We start from the raw sequence: 12,309 nt of genomic DNA on the forward strand, positions 1-12,309 counted from the left end.
TTATACCGCCGAATAGTACATCGGAATATGAAATAAAATCGTAAAGTACACAGCGATCGACCTCAAATTAATCTCAACGCAACTTATTTTTTTTTAAATCGTCGGTCCCATGCTATCGATGGCTTTACGCACCGATTTCAAGTAATGATCCTGAATAACTCTATGCAGTGTACACTATGGTCGTTTATTCTTATCGCATTTTTTTGTCACATTATTGATCGGTTTGTCGTCGCGATCGAAACGTAAACGTTAATCGTTCGATGTAATCATATTCACAATCAACTAATTAGAAATCGGAAGTATTCGAAATCGATTGTTATGCGTTCATAAGGTAATTGTTATGATAGTCGATCGGTGAAGTCTGTGAATGGCGAAAAAGCTGTTATCGAAACGTACGAGCTACAGTTTCTGCAACAGTACTACTACGCAATAAGGTACAACACAGCGAAGTATAACACTATAATAATAACAATAAGAATAGGCACGTATCTCGGTAAGACCGCAAAACGTCGCTGCGAATTTTGTTGGCGGATTTGTGAATACGCCAGCCATCGGATTCATAAGAGATTGAATACAACCATAAAATTCTACGCTGTACAATACAATAACAGTAATGATAATAATAATAATAATAATAATAATAATCGTATAATGTGGAATTTCTTGGCGTTCACCGTTGTTTTTGCATAACGATTTGCGCTCAACGAAAATAATATATTATTAGGTACGTGTAGTGTATGAAGTGCACGAATACGTGCGCTCGACAGTGAATTCTGCTATATATCGATTTATCTCATACATGATATATTATAATGTTACATTGTCTGTAATATTATGCCACGAGAGTGTGTATTTTTTAAGTGTAACTGCTCGATTTATTATACACACCAGCGTATTATTATGACGGCATCAAGTATGTTGATGCGTGACATCGAAATGTGTACATTAATATGTTACATGCGTAAATAACAATTTCACAAATAGGTATAGATAATACTGCATGGTAAATTCTGATGAAGCAAAAAAATAATTTGAAATGTAATATATCTTAAATTAACACAATAAGCTTATAATGTAATATCCGCTAAAATATTTGCAAACCAAGACGATAACCATCCAAGTAATTATAACTTACAATATATGTCATAACTTACAACAGTAATTAAATTTGTAACTTTTAAGCTATTTTATTAATGCTTTGACATTCAATTTATATCCAGGCTAAATAGGAATCTTTGGGAATAAGATTGCCGACTCTCTAGCATAATCAAATTCTACCTTGCGTTGTTCACTTAACAATCCTATCTTTTCGGTTGACTTTGTCCCATCCTGAAAAAGTACAAACTGTGGCTCAACTAATGGGAAATATTTTCTCCCCATTTCGCCTCTTGGTACAAAGTAATTGTTACTATCATTCCAATTAACCTGTGGTTTTATAATCTTAACTTACCCAGAGAAACAATAGTTTCCTACTCTTGACTTCGATTTGGCTATACGTTAATTTCTTTTCAATTATTCAAACTTTCTCTGAAAGACTCCTTTCTTTGTGCCATTATAATTTTCCCTCTATTTGTGACATTCCCCATATTTTCTTTGTTCATTTTTATCCACGCAGCCTAATTTCTTCTTAATTTAATATAATTCTAGGAAGATCCCTTTCAATTTGAAGTCTATTCTTTCTATCCGATCACTTCCTCCTGCAATCGTATTTACTATTTCTCTTTTATTCCTGGCTGAATTTTGAATTTAACGAAGTTTCGTTTGATTACAAGAATTGTATTCTTAGTTAAGTTGTAATCAATGTTTATATATATATATATTTTTTTATATTTAAAGAAGATAATAACAGTCGAGACTAATTGTAATACAAAGTCTAAATAAAAAATAAAACATGTTATTTTATTACGTAATACTATTATTATTATACTATTAATTTATTACTTTTATAATTCATAAAAATGCAATTTTTCAATTGTAAAATGTATTTTTTTTTACGTTTTCCAAAATTTAAGTTATAGAACATAAAAAAATCGTAATTTAAGCATTTTTTTGTTTGTGATTTTTATGAGAGTATTAAAAGAGTATAATTTGCCTAACTGCATTGAATATAATAAGAAAAAACATAAATATTTATTAGGTATTTCCTAAGGATAACTTATTATTTTTTTGTATTATTGCTTGTAACTAAAATAAGTTAAGATAAGTTTAAGTTAAATAAGTTGATATACCAGCATTTAGTTTATCCTAACAATAACTTATAAAATCACTAATATCAAGTAATTTTTCCAGTTTTGAGTTCAACTATTTAACATTGAGTGCTATTTTTTGTTCTTTTACTTTTTTTTTTTACTATAATGATTTTATCTTATTTTCATATTATATGCGATAGGAATTTTATATCAAGTACGGACACCAGTGTTAAAAATTAAATTGATAACGACTAATTAAAACTAGAGTTAAAGATAATATCAGGAGAAGAACAACCTTGTATGTAGGAAGAGAGTGAAATGCTCACGCAGTTAGCATTTCAGTAGCTTTCGAAAACGCTAAATGATTATCATATATTGGTTTCATCGTATTTTCCGCCTAATACCGAACATGCTCATGTTCCGTTGATATTCTAAACATTATTCACAACGAATATTATTAAACTATATCGAAATGACCCCCCCCCTCTCCCCTACAGAGTGCCGAATCATTTATTTCGCCTGTAACACTTGCACATAATAATGTTGCGTTACGTTCCGGTGGGAGTATCGATTATTAAAATTACCATTTTACTAATATTTGGCAATAATTTTAATAAATACCATACGCTGTCCATGCTAAAAGCCCATCTACTTACCATGGGGTTAGGATTGTTGAATAGTATCTCGTTGTTCTGCTGTACATCGTGTCGAGACGACGGAGAACAATGCATGTATGCTCGGTGGTGAAAATGTTTGTACTTTTTCCCCCGCAAATGGGTTTTACACGCGCTTTATTATTCGATGGGGGAAAATTACAATTAAATTAAAAAGTGATGCAGGTAGACGCAATGATATCCAGAGTATGAACGATTGATTGTTTCGGTCTGTTGAGACAGACTTGCAAAAACAACCGAAACGTTTCTAGACATGTAAAAAAATTAAAATTGGTTTCTGCACGTCCACAAACCTACACACGAAACGATATACGTATCTACCGTGGTGAAATATATACTGGTTTTACGCAGTTTTCGAGAAAAAAATCGTTTCCACTCTCTGGTGCATGTATTTTCAAACAAGTTACTAATCTCAATAATATAATTTCGTATTCGATTGTACATTCCACTCTTTTCTCTGTTGATATGTACTTGCACGCATTTGGTTTGATATGGAAATTTCCGAACCGTAATATATTAATACATTGACAAATTAAGAGAACACAATTTTTTTCCTATTAAAAAAGTTGTCCAGTTCAAACTACACACCTGCATTTTAAAATCGATAACGTACTATCGATCACCAATCAAATATCTGTACCGTGTATTGATAATAACTATTCATAAGTTATACGAATAGGGGTAGAGTTATAGAAGGACTTTGAGGTTATTCTTTTTTATTGGTGCCCAGGCTTTTATAATTACTCAAATATTGTATTTGATGACCAAAAAAACAGTGGGTTTCAACAAACAATGGATAGAAGCTTAAAAAGCTAAATTTAAGCTGAAAGCTTTGAATTGTTCATAGCAATACATATAAGTATTGTGTGCAGTTCCAATGCAGCAATTGAATACGATTTTTTATAACAATTTGAAACCAAAATCAAAGTTTTGCATGACCCATATTAACTACTCAAAATTTTAAAAATTGTATTTCATCGAAAAATATTTAACTGCACATACTATACTAACATTAGAAAAATTAAAACAAAATATCTCTTTTTTTAATGTTGTTCATTATAGGGACGTATTTAGACTTACTTCTATGGGGGGGGGGGGGGGGATTCAATTTTTTTCTTCAATTCAGGCTCAAAATTTACAGGATAAATTTTTGGTAATATTTAAATTAGGTGAACCCTTAACAATATGTATTTTTTTTTTTTTTAATATAATGCCAGATTCACTTAGAATCGACTTTTGTCTATATCTTTTTTAACACCTATCTGTGTTTTGAAAGTTACGCTTGTGTTTTATTTGATTTTTTCACTTAGTATGGACCCGAAAAAAAGCCCAATTCAGTATTCACAGCAACGTATAATTTGATTTCATTATAAAATAATCTACATTAAAAAAATTTTAAATGTATATCTCATATATAATAAATTCCCTCGTCCCTTCGAAATTCCTTAAAATAAGCTCATGGTTTGTTAACATCTCAAATATGGGATATTCTAGTCTTAAAAGTGCATTTGTAACAAAAATAGAATTTTCCAAGTATAAATTCTGATGCTATGAAAAAAGTCTATTCAGGAAATCCTACTAACGGCTCTGATTTATTATTTATTATTTTCATTATAATTAATTTATGTTAAATCTGCTTATCTGCACCATGTTTTCCCATCTACCTGACATTCGAACCACTATTTTATTTCCTCCTGTCGACTATTGGATGCGTATATAAGTTGAATTTGCGGTAAACTATCGTAATGTTTACTTTTGAGAATGCAAACACGGCAAACCGCGACGACGATACTGCCGGAAAGTATATTGTTTCATCGCGACCGAAGGTTAATAATCTAATACCGCGTTAATCCACGGACGACATCACCAATCGCACCAAATACTGAGACTTTATCAAACGCTAAATTTATATATATACAACCATCCATTAGTCGAGCAAATATTGCACAACATCCATACGAAACGGCCGATCGCCATTAAGAAAAAAAAGCACAACAAAAGATACGTTCACATTTCAAAAGCAAATTCAAATTCCAGCAGGATTAGTAAATCGCACTCAACCTGCTTAACTCCTTTCTACGTATGGTTATATTATAAATCTGTTTCATGTCGAATCAATCGTTTCTTTATATTATAGTTTCAGTCAAAACTGATGTATATCATTATACGTATTTGAGTGACATCATCAAAAGTCAAATTTAGAAGAAAAAAAATCAATCGATTTTTAGTGTACGTAACTATTATTTATTAAGCTCAATATTCGTTTTATGATTCTGGTAACATTTTTCAACGTAAACGAATCCGTTATATAATACATTAACTTAAAAATTTTCGATCTTAAAATACCAATCTGAACTGCTACTGTTGCTAATTCTCATTAAAATGGAAGTGTAAAACATTCAATTAGGATAACTACGTTTTCAGAATTTATCGTTTTTAAATAATTTAAGTTGTGAAAAATCATAGAAATTATTGGTTTAAAAAAATCTTTAAAGTGCAAAGTCTAATATCATGTTTATCTATACAATAAAATTCTATTTTTATCAAATCAAAATATAAAATAAAGCGGCAAATAATGCCAATAATTATAATATTGACCGAAAGCAACAACAAAATCTTCACATTATATTATCTACTACTTTTTCAAAATTTAATTACGAACGTTTTTACTGTTAAAATAATATGGTTTGAATAAGATATGAACTTCGATAAACAAGTACATTATACAGTATTGAATTCACGAACACCTCAAGTTATTATCATGGATATCCATTATACAGTAAACGTATAAATCATAAATTAGATAATTATTGCATTTCATAGCAAACCAAGCCTATGTTATTTTTTCAATTAATTTTAATAAAGCAAACTCATATGTTTTATCAAACTGACAGTGCACACGAACTTCAAATCATGTTTATATTCTCAATAATAACAATAATCATAATAATAATAACAATAAAAACCGACTGCAGCACAAATCAAACAGCTATTATGTTTTCAAATTTTTCATTCAAAATGCAATGAAAACGTTTTAAAAAAAATCAGCATTACCTTAAGCTCTATATACAAAGCGTTATGTATATCAAAAATGCATTCATTCTAGGAGAAAGCCTACCTTATATTCTAGGCACCTCCAGCAGTTTTCTCGTCGGTTATATGTACGCTGGGCCTAAAACATGAAAACGGAATGTTATCGTACGTGCACAAAAAACACCGGATGCCCGACAGAATGATCTTCATCATAAGGTTGTCTACTACATTTTGTCAACATTTATTTTCAGTATTTAATTGGTTTTTGTAACACTATAGTAATAACTAAACACATCTGCTAAAATATAAAAGAAATTGCTTTCGAATTTAAGGTTTATGCATACCACATAAATAAATTCGTCTATGATGAAATTAAACTAGAGACAAATTCGATTCCTAATACTTCATATTGTTTAAACTTTGTGTTGCAAATTTATTTTTTCCATTTAAATGTTATTAGATACTATATATTGTAAGCATTATTGAATTAATTTTGTTCATAATAAAGGTTGCAATTTATTATTGGAACATATTTGTTATCGAAAATAAATTTTAAATAATCTTATTATTTGCATACCAATGATCTAATCGGTTTAGATATTAAACAAAATTAAATAAAAAGTTAGATGAATTTCACATACCAGATATAGCATAGTATATTATAACGTTAAATAAAACTTGTACGCAGAATAATTTTAAAAATTAAATTAGGTAAATTTATACACAATTCACATTAATAATTGTTGCGATTAATGTTAAGTACCACGACATTTTTCCAGATATATTATACAAATTATTAACATTATATACCATTTTACACATTGATAAATGTGTAATTATAAATTAATATTTCAATATCGTTTCACTTATGGCATTGGTTATTTTTTGTTCCAGCAAAATTTGCCAGTTGTTGATGTTATACTGCTGGTTTGCATTTATAATATATATTAATTTATACTGTTAATATATATAAATATGTAAAAGTTAAATAAAAAAGCATTTCGAAAAAGTAACACAGTGGTAACACATCCAAACATTAATTGTATCGACGTTACAATAGTAAATCGCGATTCCAATTTTATTTAAATCTGTGAGGACTATGTTTGCTATATTCTGTTCCTGTTGCCATAATTTGGACGGGACGATTTTTATTTGATTTTAAGTTTTGCATGAAATCTACTGTAGTGCAATTTTATGAATTCGTTGACATTTTTAAGTCATTATAATTTTCAAGTTTTTATGCAATGAATAATACATTGTTACATGGTAACTGAAGATAGATATTTTAACAATGCAGTAGTAAAACTGATCAAAAATGTATTTTCTCATATCTGGTTGTTACAGAACACTTGTCACACTTACACACATGTATAACGGTCCTTCTCAGGACCAACAAACAACAAGAACAAATATCGACCAATCATAGCCCGTTATCAGAAAAACACAAAAAACAACACCAGGGATACCACCAAATTTACCGAAGGAGAAGGATACTGCGATCAACATAAGACGGAGTATACGAGATGGACTGAGGGAGGGAAAAGGGGAAAAGAACGACGAGGACATAAAATAATGAAATCGGGGGTGGCACCGTAGAATAGGGGATTAAAATACATATCCATAGACACCACCCATGACTTAATCGAAACAAGGGGAGAGAAGCTACAACCGGAAACGTAGACGCGAGCAGATACCGGATGAACCGATTACGCGAAGAGTTCACTAGTCGGTACGGTAATATGTTTATATATTGGTGCCCCGTCACCGAAAAATTCAACTTCCTCAACTTCCACATCAACCCTCAAGACATCAATCAAACCATACAAAAGGACTGAATTGAATTTTGAAAAGGAAGACTTAATAAGATACCAGCAGCCACGACGATCTTACAAGTGATCCTGTACAGCCAATCAGAGGCCCGGAACCACCGCCGCAGCTGAAAGCACAACACACCGTCGCTACAAGCATCGTCCGCAATGGAAGCAGACAGTGCCTACCGCTACAACGGCCTGCCAACGCGATCACTCATGACGGTTTATTGCATACACGTCACACCACACGACGTCGTCTCCTGGATTGTACCTCTCAGGGCTAATCGATTACTAAATAACACTGTTTAGCGAACGTCCTCGAAGTGCAATCGCGGTCGACAATACCCGGCTATCCACGTACCCTCTTGGTGCGTCGTCAAACGGTCCTTCGATCTACGGACGGCCCCGGACTCAACGGTCGACTGACAATGGACGGTATCTGACCCGAAACCCGAACGTGGAGTAAAGTTGGAGTTGACGATCGAAGACCCTGGAAGCCCAGCCACTACCCGTCCAGCGTGGCACGGACTACCACCGGCCAGTGAACACCATTCCGCCCGGAAATATTGCCAGCCATCCGACCGAACGGATCCAGAAGAATTATTCCAGCACCTACGATGATCGGACCAACACTTGGCCGCAACTCATCGTCACCAAAACAGCACTTTTCAGCGATACCGAAATACCGAAGCACTTAATCAAGTTAACCTCCCTGGATTCGGCTCGTCGCCGGGGTACGCTTAATTAAGTCTGTACCGACGACGGTCAATTCCCAGACCCATAACTGTATATAACGCATGACACACTCGATATTGTAATATTAGAGCCTGGCTAACATTCACCAGCACCACCGACTGTTTCGACCCACTTTTCCAAGTCTAGTTGGAACACGCTGACGCTTTACTAAGCCCTTTATATTGTATGTTTATTTATATATTATACCAAAATAGAGGAATGTGATTACCTATAACTACGTGCATTCATCATATTCTTTCACGATCCGGAACGTCACCTCGGACGTTCCGTTTCATGGTCTGATAAGCTAAGACAAACTTTTCTATAAACTATCAAAATAATGTATTATATCATATAAATGTAATTCAGTTTCAGTTGATATGATATCATATTCAATCATTCTTTACGTATAGTAATTTATTAGGTTTCTAAATGTATAATAAAAATAAAATACATAATATCTTGTATAATTGAGATGCACTCTCGTGCTTTTATATGAATTCTCAGTGATTAGATAGATAAACCGATGAAATATTTTACAAGAAATGGTACGGATATAACGTTTTTGAGATAAATCGATTTATATCTCACACACTACTAAAAAAATTCTACTTGTGCGAACAAAACCGTAACCAAATAATATATTATTCACAGTTGTAGATTATGAATAAAAGTGATACGAGGTTAAAAACATTTCAAAGGTCATAAAAATGTGTATTTTCATGTAATATTTATAATATATTTTTATGTAATATTGAGTGTTCTCGATTAGCTTTTTAACACTGTATATATAAAGATATACGAGTATATGTATATGTAATACACCCGTTTATATTACATATTCACGTACTGAATTTCAACTTATTTAAACATGATACCATTATTTATTATTATATTATTTTATTTTATACCTATTACTGTATATTATTCCTTTTAGATTTTATTAAATTCTGTATTAAAACAAAGTATTTATTATTCCCCGGAAAATTTTCTTAACAACAGGATTTTACTGTGTTCGAAAAATGATCTTCGACTTGGTTGAGATTTCTGTGTGTAGCTAAGAAAATATCGATATCACAAATAACGCGGATATTTTTACGTCATTAAATTTAAATGTTATATATCTTACTATTTATTAACTTCATTTTTAATTTCGCCCCTGAACCACTCTTTAAGTTGCCCTAGCCTCGAGCGATTTTGACCTAATTTATTCTTCAACTGATTTAGAAATAATCGGATTTTTAATTCGCATTTAATACGGATCTTTATACGTTGACACAAGGCAAAATGTTTACTGTTCACTTTTGTTATTTGTTCTCTTTTTGTGTGTAGGAGAAAACTAATAATTTTATTACGTGGTAGAATTAGGATATAAAAGAAAACTGGAATTTAATTAAACTGTTGTATATGGTGCACCTTTTGGAAATCAGTCTTTACATTAATTTAATAATATTATGTTTGTCAACATGATATGTGAAAATTTGTTTTATAAGTTTCTTTATGTGATTTAACGATTATAGAGATTATAATACGTTAATATTTTTTACGGGTGGCTTTAAACACGGACAAGAAAAAAGTGAATAACCCCTTGCGTTTCTCGTGTCCAATCCTGTATATCTTACTACATGATCTTGAAATAGTTATCACCTACCGACTGAAACGATATAATAATAAGTTAATGTAGTAAATGTAAAAGTTATTGAATATAGGTATGTTAATTTTCTGCTTGCTTTGCTTTGCTTTGTGGGGGGGGGGGGGTGCTCTGCTTCAGGCTTTTGCCTCTCTCAGAGTGTGGAATATAGGATCTGAAAATGTTTTGCGAGTTTTACTAGGGTGGGGAAGTTAGAAGGAGATGGGGCGATTTTTGTGGCGAGGGGAGATGCAGGGTTTGGTCGAAATTTCACGGATCGTAGGAATCGGGGAATTGATAACGGAAGATTTTAACTTATTAGTTTCGATGGAGAATTGTTCAGGATGACTCTGGTTGAGTTACGGATCGTTTGGTTGGATACAAACCACGGGAGACCAGTGATTGTACGTAGAGTGGTGTTCTGGAGAACTTCTAGTTTGTTACGGTTGGACTTGGATATGTTGGAAGCCCATATAGGACTGGCATAAGTTATGATTGGTCTCAGATAAGTTTTATAGACGAAAGTTTTGTTGGAAAGGGAGAGGGGGCTGTTATGGAAAATTATTGGGTAGAGAAGGTATCTGGCCATTTTGAAGTTTTTGGAAATGTAGTCGATGTGTTTAGAAAATGTTAGTTTATTGTCTAGGTGGACACCGAGGTATTTAACGGAGGGGACCAATTGATTGTATTATTTTTGATTTTGAGTTTGTCGGAGACGGTTTTGGGTTTGTTGGTAAAGATGATGGCGGATGTTTTTAGAGGGTTTATGGTTATTTTCCATTCGTTGGGACAAGTTTAGTTGTTGTTGAAGTTCATGAATTGCGGAATTGTTAGTTCTGCCCTGGGATAAGTATAGGGTGTCATCGGCGAAAAGAGCTGTTTTGCAGTTTGTATGTTTGGGCATGTCGTTGATGTAGAGAGAAAAGAGATGAAGGGATAGACAGGAACCTTGGGGCACTCCTGCCTGTATGGGTTAGACGGTTGAGAACTGATTGTCGACTTTTACGTAGAATGATCTGTTTGAGAGAAAAAATTTGATGATATTGATGAGTTGGACTGGAAGGTTTAGTGCTGAAAGTTTGAAAATAAAGCCGTCGTGCCAAACCTTATCAAAGGCTTTTTCGACGTCTAACAAGGCAGCCACGGACTTGATTCGTTTATTGAAGTTATTTACGATGTCGTCGATGACGGTGAGAAGTTGGGTGAGGTACTGTGGTTGTGGCGAAACCCGTGTTGGACGTGACGAATAAGGTGGGAGGAGTGGTATTGGATTCTGTTGAGCAACAGGCGTTCGAAAACTTTAGAGATTGAATTTAGGAGTGAAATTGGTCTGAAGTTTTTAGGGTTTAAAACATCTTTGCCGGGTTTGGGGATCATAATGATTACTGCTTGTTTCCATTCGTGGGGGAAGTATTCGGCTCTGGAGCAGGAATTGAAAATATGGCAAATGTGGGATATTGTTTTTCTGCCACAGTATTTGAGGGCAATGTTGCTGATGCCATCAGGGCCTGGTGCTTTGCGGGTAGGGAGGGTCTTTATGGTGTTCCAGACTTCACCTGGAGTGAAGTATATGGGCTGGTTGCGAGGGCAGGATTTTAAAGAAAGTAATTCGTCATTTACCAAGTTGTCAGTATTACTCGTGGATGGTGGAGTGCTAAATTGATTAACCATGGAATTTGCGAAAAGTTCTACCTTTAGCTTGGCATCGTGGATTAGGGTGCCAGAAGGGTCTTTTAGAGGGCGAGTTGCTGGCCGTTTTCTCAACATGCCTTGGTTGAGCTTGAAGAAGCGTTGCCAATCTATAGAGGAGTCGCACAAGGATTCTAAGAAGTTTGACCACTTGTGGTCATTGTAAGCCGACATCAGTTCTTTGACTTTTGTGACCTGTTTATTTAAAGCAGTTTTGACTATGGGGTCGCGGAAACGTTGCCAATGGGAGCGGAGGTGGCGTTTGAAATTTATTTCCAGTTGGAGGTTTTTAAGGAGTGAAGAGAGATTTCTGTTGGAGGAGATGGGGAATGAACTGGAGACGATGTTTTGAGAGATGATGGAGGTGAGGGAACGAATGCCGTCGTCGATGTCGGATGGGTTCTGGCCTATGTGGGTGGGGTATGACGTATCCTTCATTTGTTTTCCAAATTTGTCCCAGTCAGTGGAGAAAGAAGGGTTTGGAGGTAGCTGATCAAAGTTTATGTGGAGGGTGAGCATTATAGGAGTGTGGTTAGAGGAAAGTTCCG

At 33.7% G+C, this 12,309-nt stretch overlaps 1 protein-coding gene across 4 annotated transcripts in view; it reads right to left on the bottom strand.

Annotated features, from left to right (window-relative positions):
* The window catches only part of LOC112692059 (diuretic hormone receptor-like), a 100,362-nt gene that overhangs the window by 3,328 nt on the left and 84,725 nt on the right, over positions 1 to 12,309 (bottom strand). For 2 of the 4 annotated variants that reach the window (XM_025566585.1, XM_025566583.1), the window contains exon 12: positions 5,982 to 6,035. The exons of the other annotated variants lie outside the window; for them this stretch is intronic. In XM_025566585.1, coding sequence (XP_025422370.1) covers positions 5,990 to 6,035 — 46 coding nt within the window. In that variant the 3' untranslated portion in view covers positions 5,982 to 5,989. The remainder of the gene's footprint in view (positions 1 to 5,981; positions 6,036 to 12,309) is intronic. 4 annotated transcript variants of the gene reach the window in all.

Source organism: Sipha flava, unplaced genomic scaffold (genome assembly GCF_003268045.1).
Source record: "Sipha flava isolate LNK unplaced genomic scaffold, YSA_version1 69_pilon_pilon, whole genome shotgun sequence".
NCBI classification, from domain to species: domain Eukaryota; kingdom Metazoa; phylum Arthropoda; class Insecta; order Hemiptera; family Aphididae; genus Sipha; species Sipha flava.